General features: G+C 35.6%; 3 protein-coding genes across 3 annotated transcripts; all 3 read left to right on the forward strand.

Annotated features, from left to right (window-relative positions):
* The first annotated feature begins 8,265 nt into the window (after nucleotides 1-8,265).
* Nucleotides 8,266-11,172, forward strand: LOC112279219 (uncharacterized). Its single transcript, XM_024513449.3, has 4 exons — nucleotides 8,266-9,287; nucleotides 9,858-9,992; nucleotides 10,265-10,351; nucleotides 10,666-11,172. Exons 1-4 carry the CDS (start codon nucleotides 9,159-9,161, stop codon nucleotides 10,861-10,863), a joined length of 549 nt encoding a protein of 182 aa, XP_024369217.1. The 5' UTR covers nucleotides 8,266-9,158; the 3' UTR covers nucleotides 10,864-11,172.
* Nucleotides 11,173-13,721: 2,549 nt separating this feature from the next.
* LOC112293902 (PX domain-containing protein EREL1) lies at nucleotides 13,722-18,461 on the forward strand. The gene is made up of 12 exons (XM_024543869.3): nucleotides 13,722-14,059; nucleotides 14,283-14,408; nucleotides 14,608-14,706; nucleotides 14,842-14,934; nucleotides 15,132-15,240; nucleotides 15,382-15,779; nucleotides 15,908-16,333; nucleotides 16,476-16,640; nucleotides 16,990-17,139; nucleotides 17,256-17,348; nucleotides 17,495-17,698; nucleotides 17,918-18,461. The coding sequence occupies exons 1-12, from the start codon at nucleotides 13,970-13,972 to the stop codon at nucleotides 18,170-18,172; spliced, it is 2,208 nt and encodes a 735-aa protein (XP_024399637.1). The 5' UTR covers nucleotides 13,722-13,969; the 3' UTR covers nucleotides 18,173-18,461.
* A 2,557-nt stretch (nucleotides 18,462-21,018) lies between these two features.
* On the forward strand, nucleotides 21,019-22,993 carry LOC112279008 (protein RETICULATA-RELATED 1, chloroplastic). Its single transcript, XM_024513037.3, has one exon. It carries the CDS (start codon nucleotides 21,098-21,100, stop codon nucleotides 22,355-22,357), a length of 1,260 nt encoding a protein of 419 aa, XP_024368805.1. The 5' UTR covers nucleotides 21,019-21,097; the 3' UTR covers nucleotides 22,358-22,993.
* The last annotated feature ends 2,368 nt before the right edge of the window (nucleotides 22,994-25,361 follow it).

The raw sequence follows: 25,361 nt of genomic DNA on the forward strand, positions 1-25,361 counted from the left end.
TGGAAGCGCCTTCTAGATAATGACGCCATTCTTAAAAAGAATCCACAATTGCAAGAAGTTCTTTGTCGTGGATCTCATAATTGATTTCTGCTGCTGAGAATTTTCTTGAATGAAAGACTACTGGATGAAGTTTGTCATCAGTTCCCATTTGTGATAAAACCACACCCAGAGCAAAGTCTGATGCATCTGTTTCCATAAAGAATGCTTTGAAAAAATCAACACGATACAAGATTGGTGCAGAAATAAACGCTGTCTTCAAAGATTCAAAAGCAACTTTCGCTTCTTGATTCCATTGGAGTTTGTCTTTACAAGTCAAAAGTGTAAGTGGAGCTGCAACTCGAGAGAAGTCTTTGATGAAGATCCGATAGTAGTTGGCAAATCCCAAAAAACATTGGACATCTCTTACCGTTTTTGGGATCTTCCAGTCTATAATAGTTTGAACTTTCTTAGGATCCATCATAAGTCCATCATTTGAAATGATGTAACCTAAGAAATCGACTTGAGTAGTGTGCAATATATACTTTTCTATCTTGGCATAGAGTCCTGCATCTCTTAATTTTTGTAACACACGACGAACATGAAGTTCATGTTCTTTTGGATTCTTAGAATAGATCAAGATGTCGTCTAGATAACATACCACAAAATCGTCCAAAAACTCTCAAAAAACATCATTCATTAGATGTTGAAAAGTTTCTGGTGCATTTGTAAGTCCAAAAGGTATGACGTTGTATTCAAAATGTCCATACCTAGTTCGAAACACAGTCTTCCATTCATCTCCTTCTTTGATGCGAATTAGATTGTATGCTCCTCGAAGATCTATTTTTGTATAGATCTTAGCTTGATTCACTTGATCACGAAGTCTGGATATTAAAGGTAGTGGATACTTATTTTTTATGGTAATCTTATTGAGTCCTCCATAATCAACACACATCCGCAATGATCCATCTTTTTTCTTCACAAATAGAATTGGAGCTCCTGCCGGAGATTTAGAATGGTGTATGAAATTCTTGGCTAGATTTTCTTCAATATACTCTTTGAGTTCAGCCAACTCATTTTGTGATAAACTATAGATTGGTCCGAATGGCGATTGTGCTCCTTCTTGAAGGTCAATTGAACAATCATAGGAACGATGTTCCGGGAGTGTATCCGCATTCTTTTTTTCAAATACATCTTGAAATTCTTAATATTGGCTTGGAATGCCACTTGAAGTCTTTTCACCAGTAGAAATGGGTGTAGCATAAATAATGTATGGTGATTCTTTCATAGCAGCATGCAAGAAAGCTTTTGTACCTATAAATACAAGTTTAATTGAACTGGACTTATGACTCTCTACTTGCTTAACTATACTATTAGTTATACTTTTAGAGAAAGTGAGAGTTCGGGAAATCCAATCTATTTGAGGGTTGTATTTTTTTAACCACGATAAACCTAAAATGACTGAATTAGAGGGAGATCTAATGATATTAAATACTACAAAACTATTATGACCATTGATTATTACTTCTATAGGAAGGATTTTGTGAGTAATATCTCCAGAAGATAATGGACGACCATCTATGACTTCTACATGAACAGGTTTAGTTTTCTTTACTAAAGATATGCTATGTTTTTTAGTAAATTATTCATCTAAAAAACACGCTAAGGCTCTTGAATCTAACAAGGCAGAGACTTTGTAATGTTTAGGTCCTAAAATAACATTTAATGTAAAACAAGGAAAGGGCTCTGAGGAGAGAATAAGACCTTTACTAGAAGTTGTGCAAGGTTTCAGCCACACGGTCCCTATTGTAGCTGGACAAACTCGTTTTTCGACATATTATCTTCTTTCACAGCCATACTCCTCATTTTGTGATTGCGTCATTTCTTTGGACAATGTTGAGCAGTGTGCTTTGGTTCTCCACAATATAAACATAATCTTTCTTGACAACGACGAGTCTTTTCTTGCTCACTAAGAGGTTTAAAACGTACTGCATCAATTTGCATATTCTCTACTTCCGAATGTATGTGTTGAAGAGGTGTTGGTCTTGCCATTGAATTATAGTAACGTTGAGGTCCACTTGTACGGTTCTAAGATCGGAATTCAAAAAGACAATTGTCACACTTCACAGCAAAGTCAATTGCTCGACTCAATGTTTGAGGATTAGGTAAGTTGAGCATTAATTTTTTTACCTCATATTATAATCCTTAGAGAAATTGGCTAATAAGTGCAGCATCATCTCACTTCATATCAGTTGCAAGTTGTCGAAATTGTGAAGCATATAACGTTAATGATCGATTACCTTGTCGTAAAATACGAATCTTATTGGTTGCAACACGAATTGCATCATGTTCTCCATACATTGATCGAAACTTTGCCAAAAAAGCCTCTAGATTATCTAATATTGAATCTCGTCGTTCAAGAAAAGATGAAAACCATGATAGTACTGAACTTGAAAGAAGCGTACCAATGAATCTAACTTGTGATCCTGGAGTTGGATAGCTTTGGAGTTGAAGTTCAATCACAAGTTGCACTTGATTGATAAATCCTCGAAACTTCGATCTGGTGCCATGAAACTTCTCGGGTAAGGCAATTCTTGGTTCTCTAATATTTGAAGGGCGTTCCACCATAGGAAAAAGGACATGGTTTGGTGTAGATGTTGAAGCAGGTCCAACCATTTCTATATCTTCACTTCCTTCCAATCTTGTTGTTCTTTGTGGTGGTAAATTGAGTTGATGCATTGCAAGCATTAATTCCTTCAATTGCTCTTGTATTTGTGCCATTGCACTCTTTATTTCAAGAAGTTCTGCCATGATAACACTTAGAAGAGAGAAGATGTCTAATATCACTCAAGACAAATAGAAGAGAGGACTTGCGGACAAAGAAAATACTAAGGACAATATCAGTTTAGAAGAGGGTAATCCGTAACTTCTAATACGCTTATATCTTATCAAAAAAAAGGGATAATCCACTCTTAATCAAGATTAGACAAAGCTGTGATATTGTAGGTGTACTCTTGTCAATCTATCAAGGACAAGAACTCGATGAAAAAATAATTCAGACAAGTGAGCCTTCACTCAAAGAGAAGTAACAAAATATATATAAACAAGTATATATATTTAAAGAGAAACTGGAATGGCTATTACCAAAATACAAGAAAACTAGAGACCCTTGAAACTAGACTAGAAGCAAGAAATGTTGACAAGAGTGAAGAAGCCTTCACTCTTGTCTCTATATATACTATCTAACTAGGGGCTACGTGGCGACATTCTATAGGACCTCCATTATGTGTTGACTTTGTAGGACACATGCCTTGACTTACAAGGCAAGTTTTTCTACGTGTAAGCCACATAGTTAGCTTGATCTTCAAGCTAACAATATGTATGGCACATGGCCAACTTGTTGACCATGTTTCTAATCCAAAAAGTCAATTAAAGACATGTATGAAGTCAAAGCAGCATCTAGAAAGCTTCTAAAAAGCTTCCATATTAAATATTATAGAATTAACTTACTTTTACCTACTTTTACTTACTTCCAGCTATTTATATATGTAATTATTAGCTTACATGATTATGGCCGTGACATTGAATTGCTAAAAGGAAGAGATCAATAAAGTGAAGGAGGAGATTATAGTTTCCTTGTGTATTCAGATATTGAAAATAGAGACGATACATTCAGGAGGTAATTGATTGTGTGACCCTAACGTGAACGCTTAAGTAACTAGTCATTCCCCATGTTCGAATCTCCCTATATGGATTTATTCTGGGAGATTTCTTCCGAAATAAGTAAAACAAGCAATCACAGAAGTGGACAATAATGAAGAGTTTGAAATAGAAGAAGTCTTAGATTCAAGGCGGCGCCGAAATAAATCAGAATATCTTATCCATTACCACAGATATGATATTAATGAATGCACATGGGAGCCAATAAAGAATCTTGTAAATGTAACAAAGGCAATGGAGGCTTTTCATCGAAGACATCCATCAAAATCAAGATAAAAATCTTCCTTATAAAAAAAACAAGATCTAGGCAAGATAACATTCTACTTTCAATCCTTGTTTGTAGCTTCTTTGTAGTTGTGGCACTCAAGAAATGGAGAACTAATAACCGGCGAATTTGACTCAAGAGCCTTTGTTTGTTGATTTGTCAGATGAGACATTACGATTGTCACAACCTTCAAGACGACGCAATCGAGATGAAGATCTTTAAAAACGACATGTTCTAACTTAAATAGATGGCAAGATACAACACGTTTGGTATTACGACCTTGGAAGGGACTCCTGATATTTGGTAATTTTACTATAGGTAAAAACAACTTTTGATGGTATTCCAAATATTTTATTCGAAAGAAGTTATGAAAGCCTCAACAATGATCAAATAATTGGGTGGTCTTTCCGCCCTAGTATGGGACACTATCGATGGTTGAAAGGTCCTATCAATCATCTTCGAAAAGAATAAAGATCAGAGTATGTGGCAAATACAATTCATTACATCATAGATTTTCTCAACATATGATTATCGCTCCTCATGGAACTCGTCTTTAGAAGGAGGGGTAATATCACGGACATATGCATGTAAGCCAATAATTACATGTATAAATAGGTAGAAGTAAGTAAAAGTAAGTAAAAGTAAGTTAATTTTGTAGTATTTGATATGGAAGCTTTTTAGAAGCTTTATAGATGTTGCTTTGACTTTATAGGTATCTTTAATTGACTTTTTGGGATTATAAACGTGATCAACAAATTGGCCATGTGCCACACATGTTGTTAGCTTGAAGATCAAGCTAACTTTGTGGCCCACATGTAGAAATACTTGCCTTGTAAGTCAAGGCATGTGTCCTATAAAGTCAACACATATTGGAGGTTCTATAGAACGTCGCCATGTAGCCCCTAGTTAGATAGTATATATAGAGACAAGAATGAAGCCTTCTTCACTTTTTTCAACTCCTTTCTTGCTTCCAGTCTAGTTTCAAGGGTCTCTAGTTTTTTTGGCTTTTTGGCAATAGCCATTCTAGTTTCTTTCTCAATATATATATTAAGTTATTTCTATTTTGTCATCTTTCTTTTAGAGAAGTCTCACTTGTTTATTTGTCTTTATTATATTTTTGTCCTTGATAAATACCAAGACTATTTGGCCTTATATTTAGTTGAATTATAATAGACTTAGACCATTTTTTAATTATAAATAAATCAATCCAATTGCTTATTGATTGTAATTACCTTAGTCTATGAAGATCTATCTTGTATTTTATGTATCTCTTCTTAAGCTATATAAAATAATTGATATACTAGAAAGACAAAAAATGCCACATCTTCTTATACAAGTGGATAATAGTCAAGAATATGATGTCAAAGAAGTTTTGGACTCAAGATAATGCCAAAATAAATTAGATTACCTTATTTTTTGGCACCAATATGATATTAGTGAATACATATGGAAGCCAATCAAAAATCTTGCAAATATAGCAAAGAAAGTTGATGCTTTTTATTGACCATATCCATCAAAATTAGTATGAAGAATAAAAAAACTTTTCTATAAAAGAAATGTGGTTTAGAAAATATTGCATTCTACCTTCTATCTTTATTTGTAATTTTTATGTATTTATAGTACTAAAAAGATAGAGAATCAACAACCAATAGATTCAAATCAAAAACTACCATTTTTTGAGTTATTAAACAAGACATTACAATTGTTACAATATTTAAGATGATATAATAGAAATGAAGATCATTAAAAATAACATGTTCTTCTTTGAATAAATGGCAAGAAATAATGTGTTTGATACAATGACCTTGGAAGAGATTCCAAATATTTGGTGATTTTATTAGTGGTAGAAACAACTTTTGATGGTATTATAAATTTTTTGTTTGAAAGAAGTTACAAAGGCTTGAACAATAATCAAATATTAGAGTGGTCTTTTCATCTTGAAATGTGGCAAATAGAATTCATCACATTTTATATTTTATCAATATGTTATTACCATCGTTTGTTGAACTTGTATTTAAAAAAATAGAATAATATCACGTACATACATATTTATTTTAATAATTTTTTAGATAATATAATTAAATAAAAATAAATAAAAATAAATTAATTTAATAATATCTTGTAGAAAATCTTCCTAGAAGCTTTATAGATGCAATTTTATTGTTATACATATTCATATGTGATTGATAGGTTTAACACTTTGCTAATAAATTAGCTATATATCACATGTGTTAGTAGGTTATATTACAAGTTAATAATGTGGTATATATACAAAAAGCTTACCTTATAAATTAAAACATGAGTTTTACAAATTAGACACATGTTGGAGGTCCTATAGAACATTGTTATGTAGCATCTAGTTAGATAGTATATATAGAGGCAAGAGTAAAATCTTCTTCACTCTTGTCAATGCCTTTTTAGTCTTTAGTCTTGTTTCAAGACTTTCTAGTCATTTTATCTTTAGTAATAGCCATTCTAGTTTAATATTATATCATCTTTGAATAATTATCTAATCTTCTTGAGTGATATAAGAATATATTGATTTTTTACTTATTTGAGATTTGCATCTATGATAAACTTCGACATCCATTGCCAATAGCAAAATTTAAGTGGAATACAATGAGATTTTAATGTACATAAAGAAAGTACAAAAAATTCAATAATATATTATATAAAAAAGAGACTAAATCTAATCTTTGCAAAAATATAATAGTATATTTACTTTGAACAAAGATTGATATTGGCTTAGTTGCAACATTATATATATATATATATATATTAGCTATCTTAAATTATTATAAAACTTTAAAAAATAAATTAAAAAATATCTACTATCCAAGTCTTTTTTTTTCAAGACATAAAATAATCTATAAAGGATTAAATGCATACTTGGTTCTAAAAATTACAAAGTAATTATATCAAAATCTAAAGTATCTTAATGTGGTCTAATCATATTACTCCACTTTTTTTTAGTAAATTCTACATTAATATAAGACAATATATTTTTTTAAATCTATAATTTTTTTATAAATAAAATTAAATCAACCAAACCAAGACAAAGAACACTTCTTCTAATTAAGACTTTTGAATTAAATTTTAGAGTCACATTATACTTTTAAATATAAAGAAGAATAAATACTGTAAATTTAAAGTTAAATAAGCTTAGATCTACTCTTATTATTTTTTCTAATATTTTTTATAAAAAATAAATTAAAATATATATATATACATTAGAAAAAAGAAAAGAAAAGAACAACATAAACAAACTAAAACTAAAATTTTATAAAAATAAAATCATTTTTATATTTACAAAAGTTTTTTATAGTAAAACTTTTTGAAGACTAAGGTCTATATTATTATCGAAATTTATTCTAAACATCAATTTTTGTTACAATCTTAGCATTATTAATAATTTCAAGATGAGTAATTTTTATAAACCTTTGATAAAATGAATTTCTTTCTTTATTTGTGTAAAAATATAAAAATAAAGATTTTTTTTATATGCTAATACATCATTTAATAAATTTTGAAACAAAATAAGTAAATAAAATATTAAATAGAGAATAAACTCATAATATCTTTATTAGAATTTTAAAAATTAATATATATGAATTTTTATAAATGATTATATTCAAAGCTAGAGTTAACAGTACTTGAAATATAAAACCACTATTAAAATGAGTCATGTATACTTTTATGTAGCCTCAATTCAGAACCAAGCAAATTTTATATTAAACATTAAGATTAGAGTGTTTATTCTATTTTAATTCAAATTCAACTTAGTCAACTCAAGATTCTTTTTGAAAATTTTACCTCCAAAAATTTTCAGCAAAAATGTGAGTTTGTATTAAAAAAAACAAGAGATAATTTTATTACAACAATTCACACTTGCAAATAGGAGCTTCTAAAAAGAGAATCAGTAGAGTTAACAGGAAGATAAATTCGGCTCTAAATATGGCAATGTAACTTCAATTACAACAACCTAATAACATAGATATGCAGTGCCATTGTAAATCTTGCACATAGTTAACTCTTGTATTTGAAGATGAATTTTGAGCAAATGAATGTCAGCTTGATTCACCATAAACTACACTATCATCCATCCACCCATTCCCTCTATTGTCGTCAAACCATCACACCACGGAAATGTGCGCTGCAAGTTCAGCGAGCTATCCCAGTGTCAAGCGCTCGTAATCCCGTTCTACGCTATTCCCACGAGGCCCCAATTCCGCGACGCCCTAGTTCCGCGTGCTACAATTTGTTTAAATTTACTCGGTTGGCTCACAAGCCAGTCAAAGGGGCTTCCTGCCTAAGTTTCCGAGAGTCACAATTATTCAACAAAATCGGCGCCGAATCCGACATCTACCAGTGGGTACATGTGGATAGAATTTGTGCAATGTGGTTTGAAGCGAGAAAAAAGTCTTGGAGAATTCGACGTTATGGCTAATTTCAGCCACTATTTCGTATCCCTGGAGTCGCTAATTTTATAATTTTGTTTCTGATTCCTCTTTCTCCCGGTGAAACAGTTTTAATTCTTACCGAATATTTAGATCTTATTTGCGATAATTCTTCCACCTGGTCACTTCCAGGTCATTCTAGCTTACACTGTAACTTGGAGTTGTGGTAGGTATTGAGTATTCCGCAAGGTCGTATGAAGGTTTTTTCTACAAGCAATGCTTGGAGAATGCAACTCAAGAATGGCGAATGTTGAGAACTTGAAGCTTTTTAGGTCATTGGCTTGCAGCTTGCGAGGGTTTTGTTTTCCTTTGTTTTTTTCTTTCAGGAGTCAGTGAGTTGGGTGTTGCGACGTGGATTCAGACAATGGAACTGGATTAGGAACAAGAGATTAGTGTCTTTCTGTGCAGTGAAGGTGTAGGATTCAAGTCAAATACTTTTCAGGGATGGTATGGGAGAGAGTCGTGTCAGAGGAAGAGCAGTTCCTTCTTTGAGTCACTGAGAACCAGCTTAAGTACTGTTCCGGCGACCTAGAAGTATCGAAGTGTACATATCGAGAGTAAGAGAGGATTTTACGGGAGTTTTTATTGCAATTATGTCTGGAAGATCTGGGGCAGGAGGCTAATGAGATCATTTTCAACGTGGGTTTTAGATCAATAGGGGTTGGGAAGTATATTTGGGAGAGTGCTGAGTATGTGGTCGTGGTTTTAGAGGCGAGAATTTGTTAAGATCGGAGACTAAAATGATGCTGCCTCTTGCAAAGCTGGGGACACTTGTGTTGAGAACCCTCAGCAAACCTTTGGCTAGTAGATTGAAGCAGCAAGCGGCGCATCACCCTCGGTTTCGGGAGATTATTATCAATTTCGCTCAGGTGAGAGTATGATTCTCTGCATTGAAGAGGTTGGAGAGGTTGACGAGATTATCGTCCTTCTGGGCGAGTGTATACCGCATTTTCCCACTACGATAGAAACCATGGTTATGTCGATACCATTAGGTCTAGTGATATTTTGACCTCCCGGCCAGACAACTGTGCGGGTCGTATACATCTCTTGCCAGTCTTAGCACGAGAGCGAGAGTCAATTGGGCTGCAATTTTTGTACTATTTGAAACAGCTGAGCAATTTACGCCAAACAGATCATTTAGGGCATGAGTGGTTGGGTTGCATACATCGGTAGAGAGCTCTGCGGGAGGTGCGCTGCTACTCAAGGTGTTGAAGACCGAGTTTGCCATACATCACATTGCACGAATAGTGCACTGGTGCTTTTGTCGCTGAAATTTGGCTTCAGTGGTGGTTCATTTGCCGTTGTGACACTGAGTTGTCGCTTTTCTCCGGAAAAATAGCCGGAAAGAGTGCACATGTTAATTTGATTCTGTGTGCCGATTGAACTATATCTGAGCCCAATATTCGAGATTAAATTGTTGAGGTGATTGTGAATTGCAGTCTAATCATAGATTTCAAGTGAACGTGCAAAGACGGATCTATGGCCATGCTACAAACGTGGAAATCCGGCCACTGAATGAGGAGAAGGCTGTTCAAGCTGCTTCAGACTTCCTTGGCGAAGCTTTCATCTTCAGTGTACGTGTCTAGACCCGGACTCTGTTGCATTTACTGCATCTACGGATTGTAGATTTCATTCTTTAATCGTTTGGGTGCTTCTTGGAAAGATCGTGGAAAGGGGCTTGACTAACTGTTACCACGAATTGCATCTAGACACTACAGGTCAATATGAACCTGGATCATAATTGTAATTTACAAAGCTCAGTCTTCTATCAACGTCACTGAAATAACTATCTATGGCACATACTGATATGTCTACCTTGTTCTATTACTGTCATTTGTCGCGGCAGGTTGGAGGAGGTGTGGTTATATATGAAGTTCAGCGAAGTGCTCGTTCTGAAGCTCGAAAAGAAGAAGCTCGCAAACAAGAGTTGGAGGTATTAGCACTGAAGAAGGCCTCATTTTTTAACAGTAGCTACCCTTGCTCACTGATGTGCATTATGTCTAGTCTTATCTTTGCCTGGCAACTAAAACTTTCAGCTTTCGTTTAATTCATCTGATGCATAGGAAAAATTGGCCAACACAGTTAATGAGCTCATTTGGATTTAGGGGGCATCTCTAATGGTCTCTTATGTTGGTGCTTGGACTCTACACATCACATGACGTGATGTGTATTTCTGAATGCTGAGTTCCCAGTTGGGTACTTCTTCCTTACTCTTTCGTCATTGATCTCCGATCCGGGCTGTAACAGGACTTGAAGAAGCGAGATGAGGTCGTTGCTGTCGAGCTTGACATGTTACGGGATCGAGTGGAGGAGCTAGAGCGGATGTTGAAAGGAAGAGGTATCACAAGCTGGATACCCGGCATAAACAAGTCAGAGGAGAAGGGCCATGTACGCACAACGTTTCCTCAAAACCCCTCCGAAATGGATCAAACAGCAAAACAGTAGTGTCAACCTCGGTTTCAGCTTCCGTTTATTTCATCTTGATTGGTGGCAAAGGACCAAAAGAACGCTTATGTCCCATCAATGGCGTTTCAACGAGGATGCAACATTCGGAGATACTATTATCTCATAGTAGCGTATGTTAGACAGAAGAGACACCAAATATTTGGATACTGCTTAGCAGGCAGTGTTTTCAGTCAGTCGTCGGTTTAGTTTCCGAATTTATCCTGGTATGGTAACTTTGTAGGGTGATTGTTCTTTTGGATTCGAGATTTATGAATATCCTTATTGAATTTCATGATCCTTTTTCTAAAACTTTTCTTTCGATTAACCATTCCCACTGCAGTATAGATTTTATTGCAGTAGGAAACGTTCTAAAACCAAAATTGCATAAACTTCAATCTCAGTGCGTTTGTTTGACAATTCAATCTTAGCGTCATAAGTCGATTAGAACCAGAATGGAATGGGTCATGCAAACTTGATGTTTTTGATAAGAGCTTGTGTCGACAGCTATGACAAATTGAATACACTCATATCCAACTTCTTACCAATTGCTTCTCATTTCTAACTTCTGTAAGACCTTTGAGGATGTGACTACTTCATGCGGATGTAATACGATGTAACCCATCCAGTCCCATGAGTAGGAATGTCTATTGTATTTCTAATAATAGTGTGCAACTTCGGAAAGTTGTAATATCCATCTTACATTGCAATCATGTACCATTCAATTGAATTTTAAAGACTCTACTTGGTGTAAAATAAAAACCAAACAAAGTATTGTGATAAATTTATGTAATTTATATGATATTCTAGATTTTACTTTGGTTGTTCATATAAATGTGTGTTTATATATATATATATATATATATATATGATTTGTTTTTCTTCTTTTTATGAAATAATAAAAATGAACTTGAAAGAATATAAATTTTATTTCCACATATTTTATTACATTAAAATATTACAAATATTAGTATGCAAATGCCAAAAACAAATAGATCAATAAATAGAAAAAAATCTTAACATTACAATTTTAGTAAGAATATTTACAAGGCTACAAAGAAAGTAAATTGCAAATTGTTTTAAAAATTGAATTAACAAATTTGAGATATTTTTTTCTTAATATATTTTCTAATTTATAGCAATAAGATCCAATAGAAGATTCTAAAAGAAGTAAGATGTATATATATATATATATATATATATATATATTTAAGATATTCAAAATCCACCATCCATTTGATATTTTTTAATTATTAATTATTAATATCCAATCAAATCTTTATTCAATCAAATGGTTTGAAAGGTATTGAACAAAAGTGTCATATGGTAGATAGGGAGTTAATGTGGTAGTAGCAAAAACTATGGTGGCATTTGCAATACCCTATATTTAAAGAAGATGTTATTTTTGTGGATTATGTCACATACTTGAATCTAGAAAAAAATTCAAAAATACAACATAATTATATTCTATTGAAATAAAAAAAATGAAAAAACAACAAGAGATATAGATATAAGATTAAAAAAATAGAAATGAGAAAAATAGAAAAAAAAATTAAAGTGTCTATTGTCAAATATAAAATAATTAAATAGTTTAAATGTTCTAGTCTATTTTTTATAATCTTCATAATGTTAGGACAACAAAACATCCAAGCTTAATGCAACCATATATATATATATATATATATATATATATATTTTAAATTCACTTTGTTGGAAAAATATTTTTATTAATACAGCCTTCTACTTTATTTAAACTTAGTAGAAGTTAAAAAAAAAATTATTAAATATGTTTCCTTATAAAAAATAGTTAATATTAAATAAAAACAAAGAAAAAGTAAGTTATTGTAACAAAAACAAATATTCACGTGCTATCATCAAGTTAAATTCCAATACCAAAAAGATATAATTTTTTTAAAAACAAAAAATCAAATATGAGTTTTTTTTAAAATATATATATAATTATATATATATTAAAAAATATATATAATTATATATTTTAAGATCATATCTTTTTGTATTCAATATTTTAGATATATACCTAATTTAGGCATGTAAAAAAAAAGAAATACCAGTGAAGAAAGGAAAGAAATTGACGTAGGGTTTATTTCCATTGAACTTTAATTTGTTGATTTTATATATATATATATATATATATATGTGTGTGTGTATGTATGTATGTATGTATATTCTATGCAGTCTAACACCAAAGTAGAATTTTATTTAAAAACTTTTTATGTTTTTGTGTTATATGTGTGTGATGAAAACCTCCATCTAAAAAAATTGAATAAAAAAAAAATACAGAATCACTTCAGAAATTCAATATCACTTAATATAAATTATTCATAAAAAAAAATAGTTTATATTATTTTTCATTTCAAAAAAAATTTCAACTACATAAAATTTAATTTCAAAAATTATATATATATATACTTACACTTGATCACGTTCTATTAGAAATACTTTCAGTACTGCTCATTATACAAAATTCATTTATTACATCTGTAGAAATGAAGCATAAATTTCGTATATATAATTCTGTTAGTTTTTTTTAAAATAATATATTATTTTTTAAATATATATTATATTATAAACATCTAGAATCATGAATGCTTCCGATGCATCACAGGGAAGAGTGGATCTTTGATGACCAAAGGAACCCATATATGCCCCAAATATCATATTATATAATATTATTCAAAGTCTGGGAAAGTGTGATGGAATGGTAGGTAAGTTGTGCATACATGGCAGAAACGGATGAATGAATGATAGCGTTCCGAGAGGGGGTTGAGGAGGTTCCGTTCATCCAGGAGCGAGAGAAAGTGGGAAAACCCCGTTCACACCGGAGCGGTGTGGCGCAGGGGGAGCAAAGTGAGTCACAGCGTCGTCGTCGTCGTGGTCTCGTGCGTTGGGCTGGCCCCGAAGGAGGCACTGTGATGGCAATCACGGGGAGATCAATCCCGATTAGGACTTAATCCCATGTGTCTGTTCATCTTCATCTTCTTCTCCTCTCAATTTCTGCCTCTCATGCAACAATTCGCCGGCGACGCGCAATTCTCAGCTGTTGAGAGAGCCCCCAGCACTGGGTTCACGTCTCATTCAGGTTCATGTAATGGCCGGAAGAAGCCCGCCTCGCCACAGGCACGATGGATCGTCGCCTCTGCCTCTCGGGATCGACGCCAGCCCTGCTCCTGCTCGATGGGTTTGTCTTCGAAAACCCCTTGCTCGGATCTGAATGTCGCTTTTAGGGATGCAAAACCTATGGTCATTCACTGCCATAAGTCGGCAGGGAACCTTAGCTGCCCATCTTGCCTGTTACCTTAGATGCTTTCACATGACTATATAGCAGATATGGCTCCAGACATGGAAGATTTGCATCTGCGGATTGCTATTAATCTGAGGTTCCTTGGATTGGATTGGTACAGGATGGACCGCAGACTGTATGGCCGCACGATCCTCGCACAGGATGGAGTTATTGTGTCTTTATCCCATCGTGGGTGGTCATTCCTGAAGCAAAAGATTCTGATGGAAAACCGATTAATCCTACAGTGGTATATTAAATTTGCTGTGAAGCTGCTCATTTACTTGAGCGCAGCTTTCTGTTTTGAACTTTTGCATGTATATACATACGGCTCAAAAGAGTATTTGGTTGCTGCGCGTTCTGAATTCAGATGTGTGAATTGAGACATGGACGAAATTCCTCTGCCTATGCTTGCGATGATTTCAGCTCGCAATTCGTGTGTGTGACAGTTCTTCAAAGTACAAGTTGGTATTCAGTCTCCAGATGGCATCAGCACATTGCGGCAAACCCTGAGAAGATTCAGCGATTTTCTAAAGCTGCATGCTGCGGTAGGTGTATTTGGTGGTTTTCTTATTGGGGAGTTTGCATTCAATCAACATGTATCTTTGTAATGTTGTTAGTCCCGTCATGAGCTCAGTTGCGTCAGGTGTTGATAGTATTCTGATTGTGGAAAAGTCTTGCAGCTGAAGAAATTGTTTTCAAAAAAGAAGTTGCCAGCACCTCCCCCTAAGAATTCATTGATGCGGATCAATTCGAAGCAGCCTCTTCTTCAAGAGGTAAGGATGAAATATCTGTTCTATGAAGTTGCATTTACACTAGAGTTCGTTACTGCCTGTCCGAAGGTGATGAGGGATATATGTGGAAGTGTTTCACTTCAGTTCCTAGCACATTCTTTTGATCTCGTTCATATGTAGTAGATTATCCCATATGAACACATCAGATTTAATACGAGATTCTGTAATTGCTCCTGCAGAGAAGACATGCTTTAGAGGAATGGATGGGAAGTCTGCTTGCTGATATTGATATCTCCCGTAGTGTACCACTAGCCTCGTTCCTGGAGCTTGAGGTTGCTGTCCGAGCTGGTATGTTTCGTCGCACTGAAATTATGTTCATCATCACATATATGATTGTGGACAGGATTTTCACTTCAAATCTTCTCCAGCTTCAGTACTTATTCCCTCATGGTGATGGTGAATTTTAGTTTTTCTTTTTCTTTTTTGCAGCTGCTACATCGATCTCAGAAAGGCAATCGCAGCTGAATGTGACAAACAATCTACCATTGCAAACCACTCGTAGTCTTCGCTCTCGAGCATCGTGGACCGGAGGTGGTTCCTCTGTAGTATCTGGCGGATACTCTACGTTGGATTATGGGAGTGATGTGGCGTACGAGAACTCCGTTGTTGGCACTCCAAGCAAAGGGAGTGAAGGTGGATTGGAGATAGAAATGGAAGCTCTGTCTCTTGAAGAGCAGGCTGCCATAATTGCTACCTCAGGAGATAGCAGAGTGAACCAGCAGCAAGAGAGAAACACCTCAGTGGGGTTGGCTAGGTCTTACAGCGAAGAAGTTGGTGCGATGATACAGTCTCGAGGCGAGTTCAAGGATAACGTTGTAACAGATGAGGTGTGTTCATTGACGTAATGGTGCTGATCTTTTGAGCTGCATATCTTTCTCTGCACTCTGTACTTTCATATATATTTATTCTAAACAACAATCATTAATTTTTTTAATCGTGGTTTCATTTCGTACAGCTCTTAACAAGAAACGAAATATGTAGAGGTGAGGGTGAATTGGCGGGGGCAAGCTTGGATGGAACAAGTCTGAAATCTCCATTGGGTTTAGGGCCTCGGCACAGGCGCAGGACATCTCAGGAAAGTTTATTCAGTGAGATTAGCTCTGCGCCAGAAAGCGAGCTGTATAGAGGTGTTTCGATGGATGTGCCTTCTGACCATCCCTTATGGAGTTTTTCAGCTGTCGATTCCAGTGGTGACCCCAATTTGACAGATGTAGAGTCTTTAAAAGGAGTAGGGTTGGTTTTTCCAGCTGACCAGCGGAGCAAGGTCAAACGAGTGATGGGCACATTGCAGAGACGAATTGTAGCTGTGAAAACTGATATGGAGGATCTGCTGGCTCGCCTGAATCAAGAAACTGCTGTTAAAGAATTCCTTACAACTAAGGTATTATCATGGATCTTCTTACTATCTGACACAATGCCCGGGACTGTTGACAATTATTGCTTCTCCTAACACAACGTCATCATGGCTGCTTTTGTGGGATCTGCGTTAAGAGGACTAGAGACTTTTTGGCTTGTTCTGGCAGGTTAGAGATTTGGAAGGTGAGCTGGATGGAATGCGACGAAAGAGTCGAGAGGTGTTGCAGCAAGCTGTCTGGGCGGAACGAGAACGCATGACTTCCCTTCAATGGGAGCTGGATGATTGTCGTGTGGCACTTCAGTCATCTGAGGAGACTGTGCAGTCTTTACAGGTACTTAGACTAATTGCTGTGACTCATCGCTTTCAAATATTAGCATATCATGTGACATGTATTGAGCTCTTTATTAATCCTCAAATCGCGTGGTAGTCATGTGGACACAGTAAATAGACGCTAGCTTTTGCATCCTCGTGGGATTAAAACCTACTTGAGCATCTCCTTACCTTTGAAATTTAGTAAATTGCTCTCGGCGTTCGTCTTAGATATGTCTCAATTTAGATGACCAGTTATTGTTGTGGTTTACCTTGGCAAGGGTGCTGCACTGAAGCACTCTAATGCAGGGGTTGTTGTAGGGAGATTTCTTTGGACGTATTTTGTTTGTTAAGGATTCTGAATTATGCAGGCTTCAAAGGCGCACTTAGAGGAGCGCCTTGAAGAAGCTCTTGCCAAGTGTGAGATGACGAGGAAGGAGTTGGTGGATGTTCGTCAGCTTTTTCATTCACGGCAACAAGAGGAAGATACTGTGGATGCTCAGGCACGTGCAGAGAAAAAGGTGTGGAAATTTTACCTTTTCCTTAGAGTTGATGCGTTCTTAAGAAAAAGAAGTGCATACTATTCCCGTGTTATCCAATTCTATACATTGACTACTTAGTCATATTTTACGCACAGGTGTTGACCAAAGAAGTAAAAAATCTACGAGCTTCACACATGGAAATCAAGCAGGAGGCTAAGCAAGCAATGCAGACCAAGGCCATCCTGGAGGTGAGTTGGTTGTAATTCCGTCAACTGTCAATGTAATTGGTATTTTCAACCTTAGTGAGACGTTATAGAAGTATGTTTGGAATTGGGGGAGAGGTTCTCAATCATTCACTGCTAGCACGTGGGTCATCCTTTTGGTACACTTTCAGGCAAGCCTAAGCGAAGAGAAACAAAAGCAAGAGAAGGCACAGATAACACGAGCAAAGTTTGTACATGAAATCGCAGTGCTTCGGGCTCGTCTACAGGAATGCAACATGGATGAGCTGCGTAAAAGAGGTGGTTCTTTGGGACGGACAGAAGCTTCAGATATGCTGTCTACTTTGGAGAGCCGCATTTCACTTCTGATTGGACAGGTGTTATTTTCTACCGACATGTTGTTGAAAATGGTTGAGTAGAATTTCGGTTTGTCGTTAATTCAACAGTTAACGAGCTCAGGCTAATGAACTTCATTCTATTCCTTCAGAGTCAGTGTTTTGTAAGTGGTCCTTTTGGAGTTTATCTAGCTATATGCACGTTTACGGATTACTTCCTCTTTGTACAAGTTTTTGATGTGAAACCATGATGCATTACAGGCACAGTTGCTGGTAGAAGAGGATGAAGAGCTCTGCAAGCTCAGCTCATCAACGAATCGGTCACTACTCCAACAGTATAAACAGAGTATTGGTGATTCTGAGGGAACCGTCCAGACAGACCAAGGAAGTGATGCAATACTGCGCAAAATGTTGATCGATACGTTTATTGAAGAGGCACAACTTTGCAAGTCTATTAACTCTTTGACTTGCAATGCTATCACATCTAGAGGATCTAGGAAATTAGACCTAATGTAGGGTTAGAGCACACATTTTTAATCCACTACATGAAGTTTTAAAAGAGCATATTATATAGATTTGTCATCCTTGATTAGCTCTTTCTCCACCATACTGTGATAACGGAGACCTCATTTTCTTGCTAGTGCTATAATCAGGCACAGCCAACAATAGGAGACTTTTTGAGCTAACCCTTACGGTATTGAATGTTGTATGATCAGAATGTTCTCTGACCAGGGGAGCCTCTCTGAATGCTATTTAGTCCTGCTCACTTTTGATGCGAGGAGCTCAAGGACATTTGCTTCCTGTTCCTGCCTTAGCTTATTCTTTTGTCTGAGTGCAAGAATAATTCCATGTTTCTTGGGACTTGATGTGGGAGTAAAGGAAACAAATGGCATTCAAGTGGCTGCACTTTTGTCCTCAACATTGGGTATTTTCTGATAGCAACTTGCTTATGTGACATTTGTCAGCAGGCATTGAAGTCTGCAGAGAAAAACTCTGGTACTTGGGCCACTTAAACCAAAGCACGAAGTTATCCTCTATTCCAAAACCTCAGCTTTCACTAAAAGCTTCTTAATAGAAATTAGAGTCCGCCTCTTCGTGACATGACATTTGATGTTTTAACGATGTGTGCACGTTGGTGTTTAGTGATGATTTTGGGGAAACTCATGAAGTCATGGATGCTGGAATTAAGGGACTTTCCCAACTTCACAGTCAATTTCATCATCCATTTAATTGCCTTAGTGATAAATTTTATAATAATAAAATGCTGATTTTGCTCATGACATCATTTTTATTTCTTAAAAAAAAACTAAATATTTTTCTTGTAAAAAATAAAATGTACACACTTTTATTTTGATTTTCTTTAAAAAGTAATTAAGAATATAAATTTTTTGAAGATGTTTATGGATTATGTTTGTCAATTAATAATTATAATGTAGCTCAACATTCCATGCATGTTATCATAATCTAATGGACCTTGAGCCATAGCAAAGTTGTCATTTGTTTAGTAGCCTAACAAGCTTGTCACATGGATTATTTTAAGCTAAATGTGGTAATTATATTTTTCCCATTTATTAGCTATCAAGTTAGAAGGTAGAATTTTATTGCAAAGGCAGTGCAAAAAGATTCAATGACATAGTTTATTAAAAATTGTTTTAAAAAAGACAATGATATACTCTAAGAAGATCTTGTGCATGAGTGCATTAGTAATTTGTAATGGCCTATAAAGAACTTGAAAAACTTTTGCAAAAGTTTTTAAGAGATGTAAGACTTTATTGCAAAAACTTTAAAGATAAATTCAAGATAATTTAAATAAAACTCTAAATATTACTTATTAGTTTCAAAATATATATATATATATATATATATATATCTATTTTGGAAACAATCAATACATGAATAAGTAAATAAGTAAAATGAAGCATTAAAATTGTTGGAGTTGTGATGAAGCAATGTCATCATTTTACTTTGGATGTTTGTAAATTTTTCACATTTAGACTTGTTGAACTAGTCAAATTTTGAGTGACGTTTTTTTGAGGACAAATAAAGATTGATTTTAATACGTACGAAATATATATATGCCTGACATGTGTAAGTTGATATTAAGTGATATCTTATAAGATTTTATAACAGCTAGGCAATGGTTGCAATGTATGATAAAGATCATTTAAAAACAATGATTTAAAAAGACATCAATTTAAAAGTGGCATTATTGGTTATAATTTTTTTGTATTGATTTGGATTAGAAATTTAAGTTTAAGATTAATACTTTTAAAAATAAAGAATGTAATAATATGTATTTTATAAAGTTATAATTAACAAACAAATATATGATTATTATATTAATAAATATTTAAATTAATACATAATTAATAAATAATTATTATTAAAAACTAAGGAATTCACTAAAATTTAAATATTTAATAAAAAGAAGCATTTTTGATGTTATAAAATTTTATATCTACATAATAAAATTAGGAGAATGATGAAGCAATCCAAATTTTTACTAAAGCAACCTACTCTATCTTAAGCATCATTGCATCCTTAGGGCCCTCATCCCTATTCCTAGCTATTCCCCATTTCTAACCATTGTTAAGAATGGAGAGGGGGGCTAGGAACGTTAAGAACAAGGGTGACGGTTGGAAATAGGGAAACGACTAGGAACATGGGAATGGCTAGGAACATGGCATGTAGGTCAATTTAGTAAAAAAATTAGGTCGCTTTATCATTTTCCTAAAATTATGGTGTATTATATATTAACTTATATTTACAATAACTAACAAGTTAATAATACAATTAATAGGAGAAAAATATTCAGACATTAGGTTTTTTAATTTTAATTTTTTCCAATAAGCATTCAAAGATTTTTGAGGTGCAAAAATACCAAAAAGAGGGAAAGTTATTCATATAAATGATAACAACATGAAAACATAAAATTAAGGCTAATTTACATAATATTTTTTGATTTTTTTTAAAATTAAGTTACTAATAATATATTGATATGTTTTGAAATTTAGCAATGTAATTTTTTAAAATTTAATTTATATATATTTACAAGGAAGAACAAATAATAAGACGAGTCTTTATTATGTCAAGGCAATTTGTTTCCGTCCGTCCGTCTATCCCCACGCTCGTTCGTCCGCTCGTTCGTCCATCCATCCGTCTGTCTGTCCGTGGGGTGGACGGAGCCCAGCACCGTCCCTTAAAGATGCCGCTGCGCTGTCTTGGTTCCTTGTTTGGCGTCAGCCCTGAGTGCTTCCGCCACGACAGGTTCTACGCAGAATTGTCTCACAAGTGCCGCGCACCACGACCGTTCCATTCAGAAATGCACTCCCAGGGAATTCAGGAAGGCTGTGACATGAAGCCCCAGAGTGCGCCATTCAAATTTCGTCTCAGTTTTCACACTTTGTGTTGTCAAGCAGCCGTCGCAGAGCGGCCGTGGCTATGGCGGCTCTGCTCCTTCTTCCGGCCTCTGCGAGCACCTCCCTGTGCTCGAGTCGGAGTTGCACGTCCGGTGTTGACGTGCCGGAGAGGGTCGTTGTGAGCGCACGGAGCGGTAGGAGAAACGAGGCTTGTTTCGCAGTGTCGACAGTGCGGTGCGAGTATGGGCGGAGGAGCGGAGATGCGACCAGTTTTACCAGAAGAGTGCTCACGTTTTGTACCTATGGGGACGATAAGGGTCGTCCTGGAAGTAGCCATGTTGGAATGTTTGAAGGAAGTGGTGACGTAATTGGAGCTGGGTTGGATAGAGGGAACGGTAGTGGTAATGGGAAGCCTGGGGGCGGTGACGGTGGTGGCGGTGGAGGAGGGGACGGTGATTCAGAGGAGGAGCGAGAGTTTGGGGTTATGCTGAACTGGGAGCAAGTGGTGAAGGAGTTGGAAGCGAAGGGGATCACCTTGCCTGCGGACATGGTTGAGGCCGCTCAGACCACTGGTATTCGGAAGCTGCTTCTTGAACGGTACATTGCTCTGCAGGGAGGCAGTTGGGGATCGCTTGTGAGTAGTAACGCGATGCTGCGGAACCGGCTCTTGGCTGACCCTAGTTTTGTGTTCAAAGTGTTCACTGAGATCGCCATCGATTCTGGATGTGCTACGTTTGCTGAGGTTCAGAAAAGAGGAAAAGATTTCTGGAATGAATTCGAGCTTTACCTTTCAGATCTTGGAGTGGGCATTGTATTGGACATTGCGCTTGTTGGGATGTTAGCACCATATGTAAGTTTCGGAAGGAGCGCAACTGGAGTGGGCTCTAGAGCACGCCTTTCTCGTGCCATTCAAGCCTTGCCGAGTAGCATTTTTGAAGCTGCACGACCCGGCAGATCGTTCAGTGTACAGCAAAGAGTTGCCGCATTCGTTTACAAGGCCGTGCAGTACGGAGTCACAGGGTTTGGTTGTGGAGTTGTAGGCCAGGGCATCGCAAGCTCGATCATGACCCTCAAGAGGAAGTACAGAAAGCCAAACCACGACGAGGAGGTTGCTGTGCCTCCAATATTCAAGAGCGCTGCATTGTGGGGTGTTTTTATGGCTCTATCATCGAATACGAGATACCAAATTATCAACGGTCTGGAACGTGTGGTTGAAGGGTCTGCAGTTTCAAGACGAGTACCGCCCGTCGCCCTTGCTTTCACAGTTGGAATTCGATTCGCAAACAACATTTACGGTGGCATGCAGTTCGTCGATTGGGCTCGCATGGTTGGTGTTCAGTAAGCGTCCTGCGCTCACGCTAATTTCCTTACACCTGCCAAGCAATTCCTGAACTCAATTTTTACGAATTTCACGGCCTTCCTGTGGAGCACAATGAGGGCCCATTTCAAAACGAGTGCGCCTGATATGAACAGCCTCAGCAGTGGTACTGGGTATGTGTAGAGCATTTCAGGACCATGACTAAGGAGAATTTCGGTTGTGGCTTCAGCTTTCAGAAAGCGTAACGCACGTTCCTTTGTGAGGCAAAGGTTTAGGGTTTAGGATCAGGTCGTATAGGCTGGCTCCAGTTTCTGATTTTGGAGCGCCTGTCTCTTCTTTGGCGTCTTTCTGGATAGTATGATTGGATGCTCTCCAGTGTATTAGTCGCAAGCTTAGACTGGAGAACTTTCTCTTTGTGCACCGCTGTTGGTCGAATTCAGGTGGATGACCTGTGCAGGAATTGTTCTATCCAACGTTGCAGTACAATATGGATAGTGACTATGGTTTCACATTAGAATATGAATATGAGGAGTTTGTAATCCATTAATTCTAGAGGAATTGAAGCTCCAAGACTATCTTAGGTAACAAAGACTGACTCTAAAGGTTGTATGCGGCGTTACCTGAATATGAATCGGCTGAGGGGTCCAATCCGAAGTAAAATTCCTGCTTTGTCTTCACACACAACCTATTCATGTATTTAAACATTAGCCCTAGTTGTGTGGAGCTGTATATCTATGTGACTAATATGTGGGGTGGGCCTTTAACTTGATTGTTGGAAAGAAAAGATCTGTTTGGGGTTATTCTGGATATATTCACGAAATAGGATAATTGAAGATGTATGATATATTTTATGTATCGAAGAGTACCACAGTAAATAATTATCAGGAAGGGCTTCTTTTTCTCATCATAGTTCATAAAAAGCTCTGGTGAATGGACAGCATGTAAGAACCAATTAAAATAATCGTAATTCATTGTTCATTCTTCATCATAATATACTCATGCCTTGAATTGAAAATTATCTATTATTAGGGTATTATGAAATAGCATGTGAATATATCTTTCACGAAATTGTTTACTGATAGAGGTTAGGTCTTTATCCAGAAAAAACATATTACTACCCATTATAATTTTAACCATTTCGAAGCATACCTCGTTGAAACATTCGTAGTGGTAAAGCATTTTAAAACCTGAAGATTTAGAACTTTTTAGTTCCAACCCATGGGGACATTAGGCAGTTTTAACAGTTAATGCCAATACGTGATTGTAATAACATAGCATGAGATATGTACTGAGTATTTTAGTCCAGATCACTCTGGAATCCAATATTACATCCCTGCACTTTTACAGGTTGAGGTTGACCATTGAATTAGTTTGATTGGTTCGAAGAAGCGGTGGATTAATGTGAGGTGAACCTTTGGGCACCAGTTTATTTTATTTTATTTTATTGATGCTGCTCTTATTATTCCAGTTAGAATGTGGTTTAAGCACGCTATCATCATGTAACAAGGTAGCTATAGAATTTCATCCTACCATACCCTTTCATCACTGATGTAATCACGTCTGTTTTGGTGCAGAGCCTGATTGTTTCCTCTGAAGGCACAGCTCTCCATGTTTGTTTATTGCATTACACTATCGTTTTTCTAATTACTGATTCTTTATGTGAATGATTGTATGGTTTAGGGTTTAGGTCCAGTTCCCACTTTTGTCTAAGGTCTTGTGCATACCTACACATGTCTAAGGGCTTGTGCATACCTACACATGTCTAAGGGCTTGTGCATACCTACACATGTCTAAGGTCTTGTGCATACCTACACATGTCTAAGGTCTTGTGCATACCTACACATGTCTAAGGTCTAAGGTCTTGTCAGAGCTCATCCTACACAAGAACGTAGGATAAGAATCTTTGTTTCATTTGGTTACCCTCAAAACCTCTTATTCATTCAAATTATGTTTAAATCATAATGTAACAATTGCATATAGTATGGATACAACCAACATCTGTACCATGTTTTCTCTGTGCACAAGCTTCTGTTGAATATATGGAAAGACTTGTAAAGAGTTTGACTACATTGTTGTATTGTAACCTTGATTTTCAATGAAAAGACTTGTAAAGAGTTTGACTATATTGTTGTATTGTAACCTTGATTTTCAATGAGATTGCTACCAATTCCTTGCACTATAGATGTGATGCTCTTGAAAACCAGGAGGCTTTTGGTTGTGGAGGATCCTTGTTGATTTTAGAATGAATGATTCTATGAAGCTGATCAAATGCTATCAAAGCTTGTATGAATTAACTTTTGTATGTACAAAGATCAATTCATGAATCCAATCATTCCTCAAATTTCCAAAATTGCAATTAAAATTTAATTTTTATGAATTATCATGCCTCAAAGCTCAAGCTTTTAGTTATGATCCAAACCTTTAAATTATTTTGTTATTGTGCACGAAGTCACTAATTTTTCAAAAATTGAGAGTGGTATGATAAAGTAGCCTTCTAAATTCAGTACATAAAACTTTTGCAAGGTGAATTTATTGATTATTTTTCCATATAAGTGTGTTTATAAAATATTAAAAAATAAGAAAATAAGCACATATTCATAATTTTTTACATAACTAACTTTACAATTTTTTTCATATGATAATGTAGTTTTAAAAGTAGGTTATTTATTTATTTATTTATTTTTTATTGATTCATTGTTTTAGGTAATAAGATTAAATCACCTTAATATTTAGCAACCAATTTTGGATTTCAAATATTTAATATTATTATTATTCACTAAGTCTTTGAATTGCGTATGATAATTTTTGTATATTGTAATTAGGATTAATAATAGACACAAAATACATGTGTTTTGCAAGACCAATTAATTAAAGAATTGCACAAAGCTACAACAAGCAAATTTTAAGAAGGCTAAGTATAGGAAAATAATTTATAGAATTAGTTTTAGCACTATTCTAAATCCAAGTAGAAGATCATAATTGCTTTGTAAAAAATGCATGCTAATTATGTGCTTCCATGATTAGTTTT

Source organism: Physcomitrium patens, chromosome 2 (genome assembly GCF_059467195.1).
Source record: "Physcomitrium patens ecotype Gransden chromosome 2, ASM5946719v1, whole genome shotgun sequence".
Lineage (NCBI taxonomy): Eukaryota > Viridiplantae > Streptophyta > Bryopsida > Funariales > Funariaceae > Physcomitrium > Physcomitrium patens.

Coding starts and splice junctions, on each gene's coding strand:
- LOC112279219 (XM_024513449.3), top strand. CDS start 9,159: ATGATGCTGCCTCTTGCAAAGCTGGGGACACTTGTGTTGAGAACCCTC. Junction 9,288..9,857: donor TTATTATCAATTTCGCTCAG/GTGAGAGTATGA, acceptor TGTGAATTGCAG/TCTAATCATAGATTTCAAGT. Junction 10,352..10,665: donor CTCGCAAACAAGAGTTGGAG/GTATTAGCACTG, acceptor GGGCTGTAACAG/GACTTGAAGAAGCGAGATGA.
- LOC112293902 (XM_024543869.3), top strand. CDS start 13,970: ATGGCCGGAAGAAGCCCGCCTCGCCACAGGCACGATGGATCGTCGCCT. Junction 15,241..15,381: donor TGAGGTTGCTGTCCGAGCTG/GTATGTTTCGTC, acceptor TCTTTTTTGCAG/CTGCTACATCGATCTCAGAA. Junction 17,140..17,255: donor AGGCACGTGCAGAGAAAAAG/GTGTGGAAATTT, acceptor TTTTACGCACAG/GTGTTGACCAAAGAAGTAAA.
- LOC112279008 (XM_024513037.3), top strand. CDS start 21,098: ATGGCGGCTCTGCTCCTTCTTCCGGCCTCTGCGAGCACCTCCCTGTGC.